At 38.5% G+C, this 22,865-nt stretch overlaps 1 protein-coding gene across 2 annotated transcripts in view; it reads left to right on the plus strand.

The window, feature by feature from the left end:
• LOC134586902 (solute carrier family 12 member 9-like) overlaps positions 1-22,865 on the plus strand; it is a 242,339-nt gene that overhangs the window by 98,670 nt on the left and 120,804 nt on the right. For both annotated transcript variants that reach the window (XR_010086599.1, XM_063442839.1), the window contains exon 7: positions 20,746-20,903. Coding sequence is in view for 1 of the 2 variants with exons in the window: in XM_063442839.1 (XP_063298909.1) it covers positions 20,746-20,903 (158 nt within the window). In the remaining variant the exon portion in view is untranslated. The remainder of the gene's footprint in view (positions 1-20,745; positions 20,904-22,865) is intronic.

The raw sequence follows: 22,865 nt of genomic DNA on the forward strand, positions 1-22,865 counted from the left end.
AATAAAGTGAATAGTACAAATATAAAACCATAAAAACACACATAACATACAAAACACATGAAGTGCCTTAAGTGCAAACTCATACACCAAGTGATATAAATTGTGTGTATATATATTATATTGCTATTTATATAGTGCATAGTAGGACAGGTATTAAAGGGGTGGAGAGCAATAATAACATGATTGTGTGTATTTACATTACATTGTTTTGGCGCTAAACAAACACTTGGAGCCACCCTTCTAAAGTGACACCCCTCGCGGATGCTATATCGGTGCTTGCGAGGGTGAACAGCGTCACTTCTGGTTCCAGGTTCTGTGTTCCAGCCGCCATTTTGCATTCCATTTACCCGGGGGCCATCTTGGAAATCAATCTCAGATGAGTGGTCAGCTTGCCATTATACTCCCAGTGTGTTCAGGGCATAATTAACCCATTACAAGTCCCAAATATCACACACAATATAGAAAGACGGAAGAAAAAGAGAAAGAAAAAGAAAAAACAAAGGCATTACATAGTGAATTGTAAAATGGATGATATATAGAAATGTATGTGTAAAATACATAAACGTCTTAAAATCATATACGATCACACATTTCAAAATCAATATTCAATCCCTTAGGAGAGAGGGTTTCCAAGTCCAATATCCATCAGTAATTTGGCATGGTCAACCCCCTGCCCCTCCAGGGTTTTTCCCCCTTTTGTATACCAATATAATTTAAAACTTTAACCCCTTAAGGACCAAACTTCTGGAATAAAATGGAATCATGACATGTCACACATGTCGTGTGTCCTTAAGGGGTTAAAATCTCCATTGTGAACATTTTATTTACATGGACCAGAATAGAATGACTTGTAATTTTATTTTGTATATTTCTCAAATGTTCATTAATTGTAATTTTTAGTGCTCTTGTGGTCCTCCCTACATATTTGAGGCCACTTTCACACTTTATTAAATATACAATGTGTCTCCTGTCACATGTAATGCAACTATTAATACTTTATGTTTTATTCTTCACACTGGAGATACATTTTTCAGTTTTTGTTTTATTTTACATTGGTACTCCTGCATGCTTTACAGCGCCCACAATTTAAAAAAAAACCTTACAGTTTTGGTAGCGAACGGGTAAAATATATAAAATAAAAAGTTTAGCATAAAGTAAGACTGTATAATAGTACAGCATAAAAAACATCTACACATAAATCTAATGTAGTCCTTTAGCTCTAAATAAAGATGTTGCTGACACAAGCAACAAGGAAAGTATTTCAAGAAATTTCAATTTCTATGTGATACATTTAGTGCTATTTTTGTCTTTAAGGATATTTTGTCCAGCACCTACAGAAAATGAATTCATTCCTCCAAGCTAGTAATCTCATGCTAGCGTTTCTGGGCAGGATACCTTTCATGGTTGATCTGAAAGAATTATATTGAGCAGAATATTTGTATGTGCATGGTCACTCAAAGCTATAATTTCATCTTAACATCTTTAATTACTTTTACGTAAGTTATTTGTTATAGTCAAAGTTCTGCAATCTCAATATTTGTGACAATTATTTCATAGTAATAAAATTCATCATGAGTTGCAGAGCAAAAAGACCATTATTGTCTTGTTTCTGTCCTCTGACGGGTGGCTGATAAATGGGCATAACTGAAATTTTACATCTTCCCAGTTCATGGGTTACTAGAGGGCATTACTCAAAACTGGAATTAATCTAGTTTTTGTTTTCTGGAGAGGAAAAAAAAAAAACCTGCATAAGTATACAGAGATGGAATGTCTTGATTGCATGGTCCTGATGATGGCAAGATAAAGCATTGGAAACAAAAGCTGTGCCAGTGTTTTGATTGGACAAATTCTACTCGATCACTGAATTCTTCTTTACAGCATCACAATGTTAATAGAATGCAAGGTTGTTATTCCAGCAGGTGTCGCTAATTAGCAAAGTTACACAGTATCTGCTGGGTTTATTCACTAAACAGTGAATTTTAAAGAACTGAAGACTTATTTGCAAAAGTCAGGTTAGAATGGCCAAGCCTTGACTTATAGCTTAACATTTTAGCTATTTGGCTGTCTAAGCCTACATTTTTAAATTTCATTTAGCAGTTCACTGCAGTTTGGTGTGGAACTAGGCATGTGCAGCCAACCGCCGTGCTCATCCAATGAAATGCTGCGATTAGCAGCATTTGATTCCAGTATCAGTCGGGTCTGGAGGAGGAAGTGGTGGAAGACGTGTGTTTAACCCTGCAACGTAAACATTACAGTTTCTACAACATTCCAATGTTTTACATCGCAGGGTTAAAATGACAGGTCTACTGCACCCAGTTTGCTGTAAAAAGCTAAAACAACGTTTTTACTTACCCTTTCTCCAGTGTCGAGACATCTTTGGAGCTGCCTCCTGTGCCTCCTCCATAATCATCTGGACCTCCCATTGATGGCCAACCTAATTTCATCCTCTCAGAGAGGAGACTAATACGATTACATGGAAAGCACTGTGCACACATCCAAATGCTTCTCATAGGAAAGCATTTAATTTAACACTTTCCTATGTGCAGCATTTGTCACTTGTTTTACTTGGTTCTTTTTGTGGAAACACCTCTAGTGGTTGTCTTGAGGACTGTCACTAGAGGTGTGTTTAACCCAATAATGGAAACATTGCAGTTTCTACAAAATATTGCAATGTTAAAACTACCTGGCCACTGCACCCAGACCATTGTGATGAAGTGGTCTGGGTGCCTTTAGGGATCCTTTAATGCATAAGATTTCTTACTTAAAGGTTACTCCAAGTAACATGACCATTTCTGTGATTTGAACTGGTCATGGTCCCTGGAGTCTTTACATGCAGCATTTCGCTTTGGAATTTAACCCCTCTGAGCGTCATTGAGGTGTCATCAGCCAGCCTAGAGTTCCAGGCTGGCTAATGTCAATTCTGTGTAACTTTCATGATAGCTGGCTGTAGTGGTTATGGTGCTTTGAGTAAACCTTTAATTATTTAAAGCCTTTTTTATTTTATTTTTATTTTTATTTAATGAGAAAAAAAAACAAAGTTAACCAGTTTGAAGGCAGAAGTGTCTACTAACATTTTGTGCCATTCAAGCATGCAGAAGAGGCACAATTTCCTAGTATTCATTTTCAGGGTTATTTACTAAAATGTGAATTCAAAGTGAATTTATAATTTCTGTTCTCTTCATTAAGGTACAATTAATATACCTTTTGGCAATAACCAGTTGGTTGCATATCTGAATAACTCCTCAGACACCCACCAAGTAAAAGGTAAAAACTAAATATACACAACAGTATTGGAATATTACTATTTAAATTTTATTTTCCAAAACATTTAAATGAGCGCACTGTTATCCTGCCCAAACAGTGCAAAGAAGGCAAGAAATAAAATCTGAAATGATAAAGGCATAACACAGATCACTCTATTTTGCAGTAAATGATTCCCCTTTACAAAAATCCAATAAAAAAAAGAGTTTAGTTTCCTAAACACCACGAAATAAAAGCAGTGTTAAAAGGTTCCTTTAAAAACATATTGCTTTATTGCTGGTTAGTCTGTCGATTTGCCTACACACCACATGCCCGTACAAATGGGCTAGAAATATTAATTCTGCAATGTCAGTTTATTCAGTGGGCTTCATGCAGCGCTGGACCAGAGAGAGTCAATATCAGCAGGAAAGAAAGCAGCTTCTTCTTAAATTGAATTCACTGGCAATTTAGAATAAGTAATTTTGGCCTCCATGTGAGTGTGCGTGTGCATTCACCTACTAAATACTATCCCACGGACTGCGCTATCTCTTTGCTTGTTTTGGTTATTATTCCGTAGATTGAAATCAAACTACACTGTCAACGCAGCATCTGCTGGCTGGCTGAACAGAGAATTAATTAGGGGGATGTGGGCTCCTTGGGCAGAGCTGGGTAACGAGGCAGATATTCCAAGGCTCGCTCTTTGGTCAGAAATACATTTTCAAACAGAAAAGTCATACAAATATGTTTGATTGCTCTCTGATATTAGTCGTCTGGTTGATAACCCTGTATCTGCCAGAAACCTTCCGAAAGTAAAAAATTTTTCTCCAGGGAAAGATAAATAAAGCAGAGCAATTTTTTAACTATTGAGGAGAATGAAGATTTTTTTGAAATATCCTGATTTTTTTTTAAATAAAATAACTAAGTATTTGACATGAGGCATGGTTTGTAAAACACGTAAGTGAGCGGGTTGTGAAAAAGCAATAAGATCCATCAAAATGTTTTACAGTCAGTTAGATTACGCAATTAGTGTACATGCAGTCTGTGGATCATTTTTAGCCTAGTCATGTAAAAAAGTTTTCTTCCAAATAGGGTTCTGTTTGCTAAAGCTGAATTGTTGGGTAAATGTTACTCTTTAAGGAACATATCAATGATGTTATGCGGGAGTCCATTGGCACCCTCTTACCTTTTACAGTTAAACTATTTCATTTTTGAATGGTTTAACACTTAATAGTCCCCAAGCTGAGAGCCTATAACTGGTTGCCCATTGCAACTACTGCTTCAGAAATGTGTGCATTTGAGAGCTTGGGGGACCTCACTTAAAGGTAAGAAGGTGGAAGTGGACTCTGGACATGATGTTGTTATAGTGCCGGGAATGTTCATTTTTGTCAGGGATAGTGAGACAAAAGTCACAGAGAGTGCTTGGCAAATAGATTGGCTTCTTTATGAAACCGTGAGTATTGGTCAGTTGCATAACTCCAAACTGTCCAGCTTTCGGTCAGTCAGGGCCATTATGATGAAAGGAATTTGAAACCCTGGGGAGCAGCAGAAGCTGGAGAGATTTTAATTTAGGAAACACTGCACAACTGTTTCTTTTACTGCCACAAGGATATTAGCCCCTTAGAGGCAATTGTTTTTTTGAGGATAGAAAGTCAAACCCTGATTAAAGAGGATAGACTCAAAACAGGTATTCTAGTCACATTCACTCAAGGTTGACTGACTTTCATGCAGATAATCACAAGCTGTTTAACACCCCTGGTCGATAAAGTGACTTTACCATCAGGCAAGTTATTGCTTGGAAATGCAGTAATATTGCTCGGAGAGGGGACTTAAACCAAGTAATAGAGAGAGCTTGAAGAGAGAGATGAGAAGAAACTAAAAGCCTTCAAATCCCTTGGAGATAAATTAGTGGAGACAAAACAGAAAACTTTCTCAAAAAAGGAGAGATCTAGCTCTCAAACGATGTAAATTAAACGCTGGTTGAAACAGGTAGTGAGCAGTTAGAGAATTAACTGACCAACTAAACTGAAATTGAGCATATAGCAATTTTCCTAAATCTAGCTACTTTATTCAACTTTCCTTGCCTTTAAATGCTTATTATCATTGTCCTAAGGACCAAGAAAGAACAATGCTTGCATTCTGACCATTCTGAACCCAAATTTGAGTTGAATAAATCCATAGTTCTCAAGACAGTTCATCTAATTTGTTTCTTCTTAGACCTACATTCCTTTTTGGGCTTTTGGACCCCATTAAAGGAACTGTGTGCCTTGACAGAATCTTAAGCATCTGTTCAAGTTCCACTGCTGGTCTTCTAATTTTTTTGTAAATCTTTATTTTTGACGTGCTGAAGAGTATACATTCTCCTGCCTTGTCACAACAACAAAAGAAGGGATACTAGATAACACAATTATACATGTGGTATTAAGTTAGAGATGGTACACAGAAAAGAGTTATGTATAATTACGTTGGAGCAGCACAATTTTTTTTATTAGTATAAGGAATGAGATGGCAAGAGTTGGTCAAGAGTAGGCTTGGTAGTCAAGCTAGGGTATTACATGAGTAGAACCACATAGTGAAGTTTAGATCCACGTGATCGATGCACGCCTAAAGAAGGTTACAAAATGAACATATTTACATTGAAAATAAAAATAAAGAAACTTGCAGTATGGCTTGTGTTGTAGGCGTTGTGGTCACTGGCAGCCTGTGGTATTAACAGAGTAACTGTGTTGTCATGCACGTAAACTGCACAATGAGCCTGCAATCCAGTGTATTTAGCCTGGAGTGTGCATGCTGGTGTCCCTACAATATGAGTTAAACAGGCTAGAGTGTAAGGGTAACAGAGAGTCGGAGTCACCATGAGTGGGTAGGTTATACATTAGAACTGCTGTAAAGTTCTCTGTCTGTGGTCATAGTGTAGTAACAGTAGAGAAGGAACAGACTTAGAGACTTGGGATTTTCAACTAAGCAGACATGGTTAAGCATATAATAGTGCAACATTGGAGAGAGTTAAGCTATGACGTCACTGAGTCAAGCTGTGTGAGAATGTATCGCGGCACGTGTCACAACAAGCTTAAGAAGCCACTGGAACTCGGCATATTCAGTATCAGGCAGTGTCTCTTTCAGACGGTGCAGATAGGAAGTATCCGTCAGGTGCAGCCCCTGAGACTCATGTTCATCTGATTCCCACACTTGTCATATAGAATTTTGGGCTTAGGAGGCGGCCAAGGGCAGCTGTATAGCGGTGGCGAGAAAAGGTCTCCCTCCCGCCCCAGGACTGCTGGTCTTTTTATTTTAAAAAGTCTTAGGATTTAGGTATCACCGTATCAGGGGAACAATCACAATCCATATACACTTGAATTCACAAAACTGCATTAATTTGAAGTTTAATGAGGCCAGGGGCATACCTAGAGCATTTGGCACCCAGGGCAGGTCCTATTTTTGCCTCCCACCTCCATTTAAAAAAAAAAAAATGTATTTAGCACTGAACAGTGTTTGTGTGTTTAAATGTTAGCATGTTTTTGTATGGAGTATGTTGGAGTGAATGTAGGGGTGTGTTTGTATGTAGTGTTGGAGTTTGAATGCAAGCATTTATTTGTGTGTAGTGCAGTTTTTTAATGCAGTGGTGTGGTTATATATTATGGTGGGGTTTGAATGTAGTGTTGACGTTGTAATGCAGGGGTGTATTTGTGTGTAGTTTTGGCGAGATTCTGAGATATATGCACATATACACATTGACACAGGGCTGGACTGGAACGAAAATTCAGCCCGGGCAGTTAATGGCAGAGCAGCCCACTGTGAGGGGCGGGGCCAAAAAGGGTGTGTGTTAATTGTGTGTGTATCTAGGAGCTTTAGTGTGTGCATGCGTATATAAAGTAGTGTGCGTATAGAGTGCCTGTGTGTGTGTATGCATGGGGGTGTGTATAAGGGATATAGAGCGAGTAGTGTGTGAGTGCAGGGAGTGTAGTGTATGTTTTGGGGGTATAGAGTTTGTGTATGTGTGTGCAGAGGGTGTAGTGTGTCATGGGCGTAGGAACCCCCACATGTCTGGGGCAGATAGCATTTTTACTCGCCAGGTATATTCTCATTCAGTAAACTGGATAATGTGTCCCTATACCCCCCTCCCCAGCCACCATGTGTCCCTATTGCCCCCCAGGCCCCATGTGTCCTTATAGCCCCCCCCGAGAAGCCATGTGTCTCATTATAGCCCCCTCCCCAGCCACCATGTGTCCCTATAGCCCCCCAGGCCCCATGTGTCCCATTATAACCCCCTCCTCAGACCCCATGTGTCCCATTATAGCCCCCTCCCCAGCCCCCATGTTTCCCTATAGCCCCCTCCCCAGCCCCCATGTGTGCCATTATAGCCCTCCAGCCTCCATGTGTCCATATACCCCCTCCCAGCCCTTCATGTGTCCCTATAGCCCCCTCCACAGCCCCCATGTGTCCCTATATCCCCTCCCAGCCCCCATGTGTCCCTATAGCCCCCAGACGCCATTATAGCCTCTCCCCAGCCCCCATGTGTCTCTATAGCCCCCACAGTCCCATGTGTCTTATAGCCCCCTCCCCAGCCCCCATGTGTCACATTATAGCCCCTTCCCCAGCCCCCATGTGTCCCATTATAGCTACCCCACCCATCTCCCCCTCTCCCTGTACCTTGTTGTAGCGTGGCCAAGCAGGCAGACCGCGGTAGAGGAGATTCTGTTCCTCTACCCGGTCTGACAGGAAGCAGTCATGTGCTCTCTGGGTGCACTTCCTGTCAAACTGGGTAGGGGAACTGAAGCTCCTCTACCGCGGTCTAAATGCTCGGCAACGCTACACTCTGTAAGGGAACTGTCTGCTAAACAGCACCCTAATTTAGTATCTTTAAATATGGAAATCTCACATAAGGGCACTAATTTAGGAAATTATCTACTAAACAGCTAAAAGATAAAAACTTAAAAAACCCTTTTCTTAATTTTAATCTTTTTAATTGTTTAGTAGCTAACTCACTTGTTTGTTATCCTTATGTGAGATTGCAATATTTAAGGACATCAAATAAGGGAACTATCTACTAAACACATACACATTCAAATACACACACAATAACACAATAGATGTTCCCAGCAGTCTTACGTGTTCCCAGATTGCACCGTTGCAATCTATAATGAATGCAGCGGCAAGGCTCATTTTCCTGTCTGCTCACACCTCCCACGCCTCCCTGCTCTGTCAGTCCTGCATTGGCTCCCAGTTAGATATAGGGCTCAATTTAAAATTCTGCTGCTTGCTTACAAGTCCCTACATAATGCTGCTCCAACCTACCTATCCTCCCTAATACACAAGTATGTCCCATCGAGGCCCCTACGCTCTGCCAAAGACCTACATATATCCTCTGTCCATACTCCCACCTCTAACGCTCGCCTCCAAGACTTTTCCAGGGCTGCACCTCTTCTGTGGAACTCCCTTTTCTCCTCCATAAGAATTTCACCCAGTCTCCACTCATTAAAAAAATCATTGAAAACTCACTTCTTCAAGAAAGCATATCAATTAAACTGTTAGCGGGTTTTTATCCTCCACCCTCCATGACTCCTCTCCTGCAACTGTCAAAAATTAACTACTAATCCCTCAGCTTATATTTTTCTAACAACTTACTTCATACCCCTACTTTTACCCTTTGTGTCACTATACCCCACTCCCTCTAGCATGTAAGCTCATTGAGCAGGGCCCTCCACCTCTCTGTTCCTGTACGTTGAGTTGTCTGGTTACAATTAAATGTCTGTTAGTCCACCCTTTGTACAGCGCTACGGAATCTGATGGCGCTATATAAATAATAACATAATAATAATAATAATGTCTGTGTGTGTACATCTGTGGTTGTGTATATATGTATATACACATACATACACAATCAGAGACATACCCCCACATAACCACAGATACACACACACACACACACACACACAATCACAGACCCACACATACAATCACAGACAATCGCATGCATAAACACACATAATCACAACACACACACATAATCACAGAGATGCACACACAATCACACACAATCATCACATACATACACACATTTAATAAGAGGTCCACCCAACCTTCCTACCTTGCGCTTGGAGGGCTTAAGTGGAGGGATGGTGGTCAGTTGCTGCTGGGACCTCTGTGCTCCTCCTGCACAGGTCCCTTGCGTGCACTGTAGTGACACCAATGCCTGGATGACGTCATATCCCAGCTGCCGGCTCACTGCAGGGCAAAGACAGTCAGATTCACACAGTTATACACATATATTGTCAAATACAGCCACGTGTACACAGTCCCAGGCACATAGTCACTCCCACACAGTCAAACACGCAGTTACAGGCAGACAGTCACACACAGTTACCCACACACAACAACAGGCAGACAGTCACACACACACACACACAGTTACAGGTAGCAGCACGCACAATTACAGGCAGACTGTCACACACAGTAACAGGTAGACAGTCACACACACAGTCACAGGTAGACAGTTACACACACAGTTACACACTGGCACAGGCAAACAGTCACACACACACACACAGGCAGTCATACACACAGCCATAGGCAGACAGTCACACACACAGTCACAGCCAGGCATTCACACACATTGTTACAGGCAGACAGTCACACACACAGTCACAGGTAGACTGTTACACACACAGTCAAAGGCCGTCACACACAGTCACAGGCAGACAGTCATACACACTGTTACAGTCACAGGCAGACAGTCACACACACAGTCACAGGCAGACAATTACACACACAGTCACAGACAGTCGCACACACAGTCACACGCAGACAGTCACACAGATAGTCACAGGCAGACACTCACACACACACACACACACACACAGACAGTTAGAGACAGTCACCCACACACAGTCACAGGCAGACAGTCACACATACAGTCACACACATACACACACACACACACAGTTACAGGCAGACAGACACAATCACAGTTACACACAAACACAGCACACTCTCTCACTTACTGGGGGAGGAGTGGAGTCACTGAAGTCCCTGGTGTGTAGTTGTTGGGGAAGCAGTACTACTGTACTGTACCTATTTAGGAAGAACAATCCCTATTTTGGGCCTTTATTCTAGAAGTTCCCTAGTATTGCTTTGTTTGAGTGTATAACAGCTACACAGTCCGCAGTCCCTGCTGTCTAATGGTTGGAAAAGCAGGAACATCTTGCTGCTTGCCTCTTGTTATGCAAATTAACAGGAAGCGTGTGCCAGCGGCATATAACTCCACCCCCGCTGCCTGTATCAGTGAAGCAACTACCTTCCTTCTTATGTAATGCTAGACCCAGGTAGAGGATAGTGGAATCTTCTACCCGGGTCCCACACAGCCACACTACAAAGAGTATCAGGCGATACTGGTGTGTTTTGTGCATCTACCTCCCACATCATCCAGGGCGGACCGGATCTTAGTATGCCAGTGCTCCCATGTCATACATAGAAAAGCTGCACTCATCTAAACATACATACATTTTAAGGCTGTGACCAACACGTGCAGCATACAAATGCATACCATATTGCATAACACTGTCACAATACCAATATACCCCATTTTTGCAAGGTAATACTTTGTTGCTGTCCAGGAGTGTACCCCCACCAATCTTGGGTAGAACAGCACATGTATGGCCCAGTGTCGATACAAAAAAAAAAGTATGTGATGTAAAAGATACATTAACGTGAAGCATGTATTGGCCCAGTTTTCAAAGATGTCTGTATTAATCAAGTCCCTCATTCAAGGGGCTGTGGAACAGAGTTTAAAAGAGGGGAAATGTATGTGAAGAACATAAAGTGGGTACTTAAAGGACCGCTAAAGTGTCCTAGAAGTGTTCTTCTCAATAAAGTGGTCTGGGTGTAGTGGTCCAGTCATTTTAACCCTGTAATGTTAAACATTGCAGTTTTGTAGAACTGTGTCCAGTTTCTGTGTCACACACCAGGTACCCTGTGCATCCAATGCATTTCATACAGCAGCATTGGATTGGGTGATTGCCAATGTTCTCGCAATACTATTATGAAAAGAATCCGATTGAGCAAAAAAAGCTTTAACTTCCGTGGAGGAGGGTTGGCCTGTTGGTCAGTAATCTACCCAGGCTGAAGATATATAGCACCAACCTATTGCTCAGCAATTTATTAATTTCAGAAAGGGGTGAGAAGGGCACGTATATATATATATAATAAGGAGATAGGTTTCTAGTGCTAATGGTGTAGGTAACAGAAGGCAGCTGAAACAACCCAAACCAGAGTTTCTCATCTTAGTCAGAAAAAGGATGTATATAGATGGAGGGAGCAGTGCCTATGGTGGTCCTCAGGAATGTGCCAAATATGGAAGGAGAATAAACACATTAACTCTCCAACTGATATATTCTTGTTCTCCTGGGGACCACCATAGGCGCTGCTTCCTCTATCTGTATAAAAGTATATCTCTCTCTCTCTCTCTCTCTCTCTATATATATATATATATATATATATATATATATATATATATATAGTTTTCTATTTTTTATTATTCATATTTTTAGAGTGTTACATTTGTATTTAAAGGGGAATGAGAAGACAATATACTACATGATTCTGGAAGAAGAGAAATACTAGGAAAATATAGTAACATCAGGGAATAATTACTATTTAATCCCCTTTAAATAATTGTTATAATTTATTTACACTCACAAATTCAAACATTAAACTAATAATAATAATAATAATAATAATAACAGTAATCATATTCAAAAGCAGTTTGTAACGCAAACAGTTAATTTGACTGACAGGTACAAGCCAATGCAGCAGTTTGTCAAGACCCTTCCCACTCGCATTCAATGCACTGTGGCAGCTATACCATAATGTGCAGAGGGTGTCAGCAGAGACATGCCTCATCATTCAGGGAAATTGAAATGTGATAGCTAGGCAGGCTGAGTCAATTGTTGACAGACCTGAGACTGATAGATCTGTACATGGGAGGGAATGACTGGCTGTACTTTTCTGAGCTGATATGGATAAAAATAAATATCATCCAGTCTGACAGTGTTGGGGCAAGGTGAATTCCATGACTTCCTGGTAGAATTTAACATAAGTACAGGTATACATATTGATATAGTGCAGGTATACATATTAATATATTACATGTGTACATATTGATATATTACAGGTGTACATATTGATAAATTACATTATAATTACAGATGTACATATCAGTACATTATATATTGATATATTACAGGTGTACATATCGATATATTACATATAGATACAATACAGGTGTACGTATTATTATTATTATGATATTATTTATATGGCGCCAATAAATTCTGCAGCGCTTTACAGTGGGTGGACGAGCAAACATATCGTTGTAACCAGACAAGTTGGACACACAGGAACAGAGGGGTTGAGGGCCCTGCTCAATGAGCTTACATGCTAGAAGGAGTGGGGTAAAATGACACAAAAAGGTAAGGATAGTATTAGACTAGTGACAGTTGCAGAAGAGGAATCAGTCGGGAGCTATTAACAGTTTAATTGATACGCTTTTATGAAGAAGTGGGTTTTTAATGATTTTTTTTTAAGGAGTGGAGACTGGGTGAGCATCTAACTGAGGAGGGAAGTGAGTTCCACAGGAACGGTGCAGCCCTCGAGAAATCTTGAAGTCGAGCATCAGAGGTGGGAGTACGTACAGAAGATAGACGAAGTCTTCAGCAGAGCGTACGGGCCTAAACGGGACATACTTGTGTATTAGAGAGGATAGATCGGTGGGAGCAGCATTATGTAGAGATTTGAAAGCAAGAACAAGAATTTTAAATTGAGCTCTATATCTTACAGGAAGCCAATGTAGGGACTGACACATATCGATATATAACAGGTATACATATCAATATATTACATATTGCTATATTACAGGTGTTCATGTTGATATATTACATATTGATATATTACAGGTATATATATATTGATATATTACAGGTGTAAATATTGATTTATTAAAGTGGTATGTATTGATATAATACAGGTATACATTTTGATATACTACAGGTATATATATTGATGTATTACATGTGTACATTTTGATATATTACAGGTGTATAATATATCAAGATGTACATCTGTAAAACACAATATACATGTATTACTTTTGTCACAGACACATCAAATACAGCACAAGCATGACACCGCAATTTCACATCCAGATCACCTATGCATGCTAGCACTCACTTCCACTACACATGTACTTTTAGCACACGCAATACCTACATCACAGTCATGCATATGACATCTAGAACCCACATTTACTAATTATCACATGTAGCACTCATGAACAAATGGGGGTTCTACATGGATTTCACAACATGCTTCCAAATGTTCATCACAGCACACGAAGAACATGAAAAATATACTAAATCTAATGCACATCATATACTAAACCTAGATGCATGTAGCATACATATGGTACTCACATTCATAAACAATAGCCCATAGGAGATATGTATCGTATCATACAAAACAAACTTATTAAACTTATTTTTGAGGGTTGTATCTGGCAATTATTTATCATTGATTTCTTACCTACCAAGCTTATACAGTGTGTGAAAGATGAATATATATATAATTTAAGGCCAACATATATACATGATTCTATGGCAGTGAGGAAGCTCATAAGAAGAAGAGGCAGACCCTAGACACCAGCCAGTGCATAGGTAGCAAATAGCAGGCAGCAGTATGCATTAGATAAGGGCTTCGAGAAGACTAAATCTTTTTAAGTGTGTATTTTTCATGGTTAAAAATTGATAATGAGTACTTTATACTCAGTATAAGTAACACACATTAAGTAATCTATACCAAAAATGTTAGCAGTCGTGCTATGCACACAGTAGTATAATGTGAAATATTAATACTATTATTTAGATTTAACATGGATTTGATATATTAATGTGTGTAATTTATTTAATAAAATATATTTTTTGAAAACAATAATTCTGACAAATGCTTTAATTCTCAAATAGCTGGGTAACTCGCCGGCATTACCCTCTCTTATGTTTAAGGCTATATGTGTATATGATCATCTACCCAGCTATGAATAATTGTCAGATACGTGTTGCAATCCAATGTGGAGATTTTTATTGGCCTAATACTGACAGTCACTTCCTGGTGTCAAACACCGTTCTGGAGCTGTGCTGAATTGTGTTGGGTATAAAGGCCCTGTGTAGAGCTGTTTCAGTGTCACTTGTTCTGCTTGTCATTATATGGTCCCTGCGATTAATTCCCTGAGTCCTGAGAAGGGAGGTGGGTGAAACTAATTCTCTTCATGTCAGGAGAAAGGGGGCTGTGGGGGCGGCTTTGCACCCCCGCTGATTTCCATCGCGGGAAAGTGCACTCATAAATAACATTTATTTCTGCACTTTTGATTAACAAGAAAGGGACTGAAATGGGTTACAATTATAGCTGTCACATCCTAATATCTTAATGCACACCAATAATTCACCAGCTCGCAGGGACCTGTGTGTGTGTGTGTCATTCATATTTATATTTCTGTTATGAGTAAAAAGGTTTCACATTTGGTTCAATTTAACCTTTTACCTGCTGTAGGGACCTTGGATCAATTTTAATGTTAGATTAATCTAGTGCTTTTACTTTAACTTTTTTTCACTCTATACTGCTCCAGATTGTATTGGTATATAATTAAATGAAAGCCAGTATTCAGTGCTCAAATGAATTCTAATAGACCATCTCTAAGCCACACACAATGTTTATAGGTGTAATACCTCCAAAGACGACAATGTATAAAGCAAAAACCTAGTTCACTCTTTTAGTGTGCTGAAATCTAAGACACTTCAAAAAGAGCCTATGTGAATTAAAGAGTCAGATTTTCAGTTGCACTACAGAAACAGGAACATGCCATACTGTAAAAATGCCTTGCCAAATCTTTGAAAATCATATAACTCCTTGTTCAAAATGCACCTTTTGTGACATGACCATTAGACAATCTTCTTCCTACTCGTTTTGATATATTACTCCTCTTTTAAAGGAACACTCCAAACACTGAAAGCACTCCAGCTCGCTTAAGTGCTTTAGGTGTTAATTGCCTGTTCTTGTACACTATTTTTTATAAAAGTGCCAATCTCTAAAACATCTTAATAGTACCTCCTGTTTTTTTTTAATGAAAACAGATAGCATGATTCCTTGCCTCATCCACTGATAGTGGAATAAGTGCTTCTCATAGATAAACATTAGTTTCAATGGTTATCGAGTAGAAGCTTTGTTGACTGACTGTGGCAGATGCTAAAAGTCCCAGTACTTCACTATGAAGCATCTGATTGGACACAAGTCATCAGCAGTAATGACTTCACAGGAGGTGGATAGAAGCTGTAACGAGACTCTGCAATGAGAATGAGTTTAATTCATTTTAATCTGTTCACCGCCAAATTGGTTGGGTGAGGCATAAATCTAATCACAAATATATGTGCCATTATTTTTTTTTTTAATTGGAATATTCTTATAATGGTAAAAAAAAGCACCAACATACTTAGTTATTGAGAGAGTTTGTGTTCTATAGCCTTTTCAGGGATTTGATTTATTGGCAGCTGGTGAAGTTTAAAGATGGAGGGGCACTAAAGTCTGCACCCTGACTTATTGAATTTTGCCATCTTAAGTCCATTTGCAAATCCCTTGACTCAATGAAACATCATGCATTGTTTGACACCATGAACCTTTAGATCTGTGTATTTGGGAAATAATCAATTTGAAGCTGTTACCCAATGAAAGCTCAGGAAGACAAGGCTGTCTTGTAGGTGTTTGTAATGGAACAAAGGAATAGACAGAAATCTGGTTGGACAGGCTAGGGATGCCTGAGAGGGTCTGTACTGTGAAAATTGGGCTTTTTAAACACATGTTTTATATGTTCCAAAATCACGACATGATTAGTAGCTAAGCAGCATACTTTACCATTTCTATTTACTTTTTTACAACAAAAATGGGGAAGGTTTTGGCTCACTTGTCCGTAAGAACCAGCCTTATCTTGTTTAATTATTTATTGTAAAGGTCTGTAGTACAAGTTGACATAATATGGTGTGGTTTTCTTTTAATATATTCTTAATATTGGTTGTTAGTTCTTCTGATTGTGCTATATAGTTGCCACACATGTCCATAATCTGCTCCTTTTCCTTTTCAACGATATAGTTAGATAGATATATGTCTTTCCAAACAGCAGAGAAAAGTATTCTTTAAGTGTCTGACCAAATGCTATTTCTTTGAACATATAACAGAGCACAATCTCCAGCTGAGCTTTTCGGGCCAAAAGATAATTTCAGATAGGTCTAATCCAGAAATTACTGGGACTGGAGCAGACGATGAAAGGCTGAGATACCTCAGTTGTTGAAATCATGGATGATGCCTTTAAACAAATAGTTTTCAGTAACCTTTCAACACTGCATGCGTTGCACTGGAAAATGTCTCAAAAGCATTAAAACACCTATTACTTTCTGTTTATTTTGAAATTACAACCGTTGACTTCAAATGGCTTACTGGTTGAATTCTTGATCTGTCATCACATATAAGAAAAGTGTATTCAGAAAGGAAGATGTGGAACTATTGAATTTGGCTAATCTAGCGATACTGGCATTTTGCACACTGTAGCAGCCGTATAGACCACTATGCTCTCTGTATCGTATTCCCATAATTGTAGCTAGGAGTCTGCTCTGTGCTTCTTCCCTTGTGATAAAGTTAAGGCAGATGCCTTGTGATCCGGAATTCATTTTCAAGAATTCTTATGTAGATGCATAGAACTAATGTTTAAGGTTCCTGGTAGTGATCTGAAAGCCAGCACGGTTTAAAAGGAACTTCAATATGAAATGTATGTTGTAGAGTGCGGTCAGATAGAAAAATACATTAAAATGTGATCGCGCTGAAAGTTATGCCTCATATACAGTTCTGCAGAATACCTTGGCTTTTATAAATGAGCTATTAAAGACAGTAAAATATACACTGTGATATAGTCATTTACTAATACAAACAGTGAAGGGCACTTAGAGCTTCAGTTTTCAATTTTGTAGGCTGACAGTAGCACGTGCTGCAAATCCAGATCACGTCAGCCTTACTGACTATCAATTTTGCAAACTGATTCATCACATGAAGAGTGACATTTCGGTCATAGCATCTTTTTTATTTAGGCTTGAAAATTGCAATTGATTTTTTTGGTCTTCCTGTTAGGTGTGATAGAGTTGCTTTAGTTCATGCTATGCGTTGTACTGGATGAATTTGGTTTGTTGAAAAAAGTCCAATCCAATTAATTTTTTCTAGAGTGGTATAATATATTAACATAATATTTAGTTCAAGCCTCTGAGGGCAGAAAAAAAAAAATCACATGTTTACGTCAAATGGAAAGCCATTTAGGTACACAGGAAGAATATACAAGGTTAATCATTAAAGCCAATGGATGGTGGAGAATTTGCAAGAGAATTGTGAATTGGAGGAATTCTCTAACTCAGTTCGTTTGGCCTGAAATTTGCAGTTCTCTTTTTAGTTTGCTCACTTCCCATTGTACTTTTTGTATATTTAATTTTTATTGTGAAAAGTTGCAATGATTCAGTTACATCACTAGATGTCTTACATTATACAAAATAGATTGTACAAAGGATTACATGTCAGAGGAGTAATAAAGTAAGTATGAAAGACAGTGATAGCTTACTTTACAATGATTTTGTTACAAACAAATATTTAAAGAGTAAAAATAATGAATACATATTTCTCAAGAAAAGGTAATCCAAAAAGAAAAAAAATAATTTCCCATTTTAGTAAATAAAGCAAGAACAGTATCATTTTCACCACTTAATTTCTTTTATATAAAACATATTTTTAGACATTCGTTAATAAAAAAAATAAATTAATAATTTTTAGCATTTGTATAGAGCCAACATACTCTGCAGTGCTTTACAATTATAAAAGAGGATATTTGACACCAAGTAATTTACATACAGAACATAACAGAGACACGAGGGGAAGAAGGCCCTGCTCAAACGAGCTTACAATGCAACTGAACATGAAAAAGGGTTTAGGCCTCTTCCCCTTAATATGCTCTCTAAATTGTTTAATGCTATTGGAGAAACTTCCAAGTGATTTATCTGCAGAAGTCACAATTAAAATCTATAGGAATTTTTGTAGATGAATCATTTGGAAATCAAAGAAAATCTTTCCCAAATCCCTATGCATATTCAAATGAATGGAGGTTTTTAGTGACACTCCAATGGCCATTACATGTAAGCCTACCTGCCACGTCAAGGCAAACCTCTTAGGTGGGTCCTACACTAACAATTCACCTTGCTTGCATCAACTTCAGATAAAAATCTCTAATGAGACAGAGAGGGGTATTATTCTAAACCCCTTCATTACATTGACACTATAGTCACCAGAACAACTACAGCTTATTGAATTTGTTCTGGTGAGTAGAATCATTACCTTCAGACTTTTAGCTGTAAACACTGTCTTTTCAGAGAAAATGCAGTGTTTACATTGCAGCCTAGTGATAACTTCACTGGCCACTCCTCAGATGGCTGTTAGAGATCCTTCCTGGGTCATGGCTGCCTAAAATGCATCCAAACATTCGGTATCTCCTCCCTCTGCATGCAGACACTGAACTTTCCTCATAGACATTCATTGATTCAATTCATCTCTATGAGGAGATGCTGATTGGCCAGGGCTGTGTTTGAATTGTGCTGGCTCTGCCCCGATCTGCCTCTTTGTCAGTCTCAGCCAATCCTATGGGGGAGCATTGTGATTGGATCAGGCTACCACTTCTGCTGATGTCTGCTGAGGTCTAAAGGAAACAGGGACTAAGTAAGCAGCTGCAGACTTGAATACAAGTAAGATTTTACTATATTTAGGTAGGCCTGAGGAAACAGGGTGGCTACTTGGTGGTTTTAACCCTATTGGGTCAGGAATACATGTTTGTGTTCATGACCCTATAGTGCTCCTTACTAGGGAACACATGGGATAGGCGGCAGCATTGTAACATGGCTGTGTAATACAACAGTAAATACAAATACACCAAAATAAGTCCTGCGTTCAGACTCCCACTACTAATCATTTGGAAATGTTTCTAAACAATATTGAATCATTTAGAAAGCTTATTAAATCAAGGCCTTAGTTAGTATTAACCCTTCAAATTGACAGTATAGATTCAAATTCAATTTATAAATCTGTTTTAGGAGAATATTACACCTAATATTCTACACAATGATTTTTTTTTTTTTTTTTTTTAAATCTGGATCATTTTTTTTAAGGCACAGTAATATAAGTGATACTAAACTGTCAATACAATTGAAGCAGTTTTATTTAATTGTACTTCAGTATGAATGCAATACTGCGTTAATGGTACTTTGGTATGCAATTTTTTAATATCTTCTGGATTATTTTGAATATATTTCTGTGAGTATAAGTATATATAAGTATGAGTAATAATTAAAATGTTATATTTTATATTTAATAACATTTATATTATATAAATGTTTTAGATGCTTTAGAAGTGTCACCATATTACATTCTATTGCACTTTGTATATAGTGGTCTACTGATTGTTTTTAAGTATATTATATTTGGTGTGTTTCTGGGGAACTACATATTGCAGTTGCTCACTGTTATAACTAGTTTTATCTATATATGTTTCTTTTCAGTTCACTTATGTAGTGCTTTTACACCATTATTATTATTATAAAACGTGACCCAGACTGCGAGTGTTTTGACTCAAGTCCTCAGTGACTTACCTGAAAAGATCTGGGAGTATCAATTACTGCTCAGTTATTTAACCGCTCTTTTTTGCTTTTGGGATCCACTTCTGATCTCAAAATCATCAGGTGCCATAGTGTAGATAGCCTTCTGTTCTCCTAAAAATTAATTCCAATGGTCTGTAGTGGTCAGGGTGCTTGGACAGTTTCTCAATTGCCTTATGACATCTAACTAATTGGACTAACTGCAACTTTAATATTTAACTAACACACAACTAAGTGCTTAAGAATAACTAGCTAACAAGATTGTCTCAAATATATTAAACATAAACAGAAAAAAAAAGTTCAGTAGATAGGTCACAATAGGCCTGGTAATACAACATTACAAAAACTGCCTCTGGGCTAGGCCAAGTCAAGAATCCAATATCTCTGACTATAGCTTGCAATCACATCACATAATGTCACTGAGGCTCCTTCAAAAACCAGATGTCAAAGTGTTTGGATTAAAAACCCTGCCTTCCTTTTGTATAAATACCCTTCCACCTCCCTAATATCTGACTTTCTGGCCAAGCCTGTCGGACAAAATCAACATTTAGCGCCTATCCACTAACATTAATCATGGCTATATTGTGTTAGGATTGGACAGGGAATTCTGTTTCTGCCCGTGTAGAACAATATTTATACAAACTGTAATATTTTATAATCTGTAATTGAGCTGACTAACCAGAGTATTTACCTTCAAAATGTATTAATGTTCACCATTTTCTCTTGTTCTTATCCACAGGACTCTGCTGCTGAATGACTACAGTTTTTTACGGGATATCAATATCTGGTCTCCATTCGTCACTATAGGAATATATTGTTCCACTCTTTCAGCCTCTATGAGCAACCTCATTGGAGCATCTCGAATATTGTATGCTTTGGCAAAGGATGAACTCTTTGGTAAGTACTATCAGTAAAGAGCAAATTACTTACTCATAGGAAGTAGGGTCATTCCATCTCAAGTGGCCCAATAAGATTGCTGAAAGTTCCACTTTTAGGGTCAGTTTATAATAGGAAGGGTTATAAAATGGGAAGGGTTCTCCAGCAATCGCCACCCGCTATTTGCACATCAACCTGTCTGTTCCATCACAACTGTAAGCACACATTGTGACTACCGGCTAAATCTTAAATGCGAACATATAAGCGATTGACTGCCTCTATACGGCACAGGGCATTCTATATTGGCAAGATCTATAGAACGTAAAAATATTGTTGCTTTAAAACCGTGGCAGATATATTTACAATAGGTGCTTTTATTCTGGAGTTTTTATTTACTATTTTGGTGCTGCTATTTCCTGTATTTTGCACTTTATTGAAGTGAATTCACTTTGAAATTCTTCAAGTCTCCCTTCTCACTATCTGTGGAGGAATAAAGCTACAGGACCTATATCTCATCACAGCATTCACCGGCAAGCCAACATAGCCAGAGCCTGCTATACTTGGCTCTGGGAGGTGTGAGTGACCTATTACCTCTGTGTTTTATGTTTTATGTATATATACATTATGCTATGTAAGGTCTTTATCTCTTACAGATTAACCAGAGGTACTTTAGCAGGTTTTCCCTGACATAAGTATATCTCACTGCGTGTTGGTGTTCACTGTTGCGCACCCTGTGCTTTGTACTATTTTGAAACATTATATATAGTGTCTTGTGAGTCGCTATAGACACTAGTGTTGCTGAATCCTCACATTTATGACTAGCGCCAATCCACCCATTCTCCATTTTCTTTACCTATTTTTTTTACTATTTTTTTTTTTTTTTTTTACATATATACAACAAAGGTCTGACTCTCTGAAGCCTCACTAGCTCTCTGAGGGGGGCTTTTTCTGCCCAGACAAGTTCTCATTACACTGGAGAAAATTAGTTTCCCTCCTCACTCAGAGCAGGAGTTGGTAATAACATAGAACAGCGTTTCAACATCTTGAAACCTCTTGTTCTGATTAGAGTGCCCTCAGAGAGATTACCTCCAAATGCTCCTATCTTTCCATATATATGTATATTTTAGCCTCAGAAAGACAGGATTGAGATATCAGTGTCCAAACTTATCTAGTATGGAATTAAATATATTCCCATTGTAAAAGTGCAGCCAAACTAAAATCACAATAATCTCATTTTGATATTGTGTATGTGCACACGTTTGAATTTTTTTTTTTTTGTGGAAGAAAAGGATTAAAAGTTCTAAGAGAAATACACTCGATGAAAAGCAGCCATGTCTGTTTTTTTCAGAAAAAGATGCAACAGTGAAGAGCAATAACAACAATGATTCATATTCGAGTGAATTTCTGAAATGAAATGTGTCAATGTTACTCTAAGAAACAGATTTTTAGAGTAAAATTATACAATTGAAATGTCTACAATACAGCAGTGACTTTGATAAGTGAAAAAAAAGTATGTAAAAAAAAAAAGAACAGAGCAAGCTTTATGAAAAGGAAAGTAATATGGCAGCAGTGCTGAACTTACCCTCTCTGCTGCCCCAAAGCCAGGTTCATCAATGCGCCCTGGCCCTAATTGTGTGTGAGTGTGTCAGGATGGTGGGTGTAAATGGATAGGTGAGGGAGTTATGCGATAGAGAGGTTAGCTGAAGTGAGGGTATGCTACAAGGTGAACAGGTGAAAAGACTGGTGGGTTGTGTGTGTGTGTGCGTGTGTGCGTGCAAATGGAGATGAGGAGGGAGTTTTGTGGCAGAGTGTGTTTATGTGCGTAAGTGACTAGGAAGTGATGGAGACAGAGTGTGTGTATGAGTTATAAAACTGGGAAGTGAGCTGGAAATTTTGTTACAGGCTGGGAAAAAATTAAGGTGCACATTATTAAAGGGACACTCTAAAACGACGTAATCTGAATGAAGCGGTAGTCCCTGTCGC

This window comes from Pelobates fuscus, chromosome 2 (genome assembly GCF_036172605.1).
Source record: "Pelobates fuscus isolate aPelFus1 chromosome 2, aPelFus1.pri, whole genome shotgun sequence".
Taxonomy (NCBI): domain Eukaryota; kingdom Metazoa; phylum Chordata; class Amphibia; order Anura; family Pelobatidae; genus Pelobates; species Pelobates fuscus.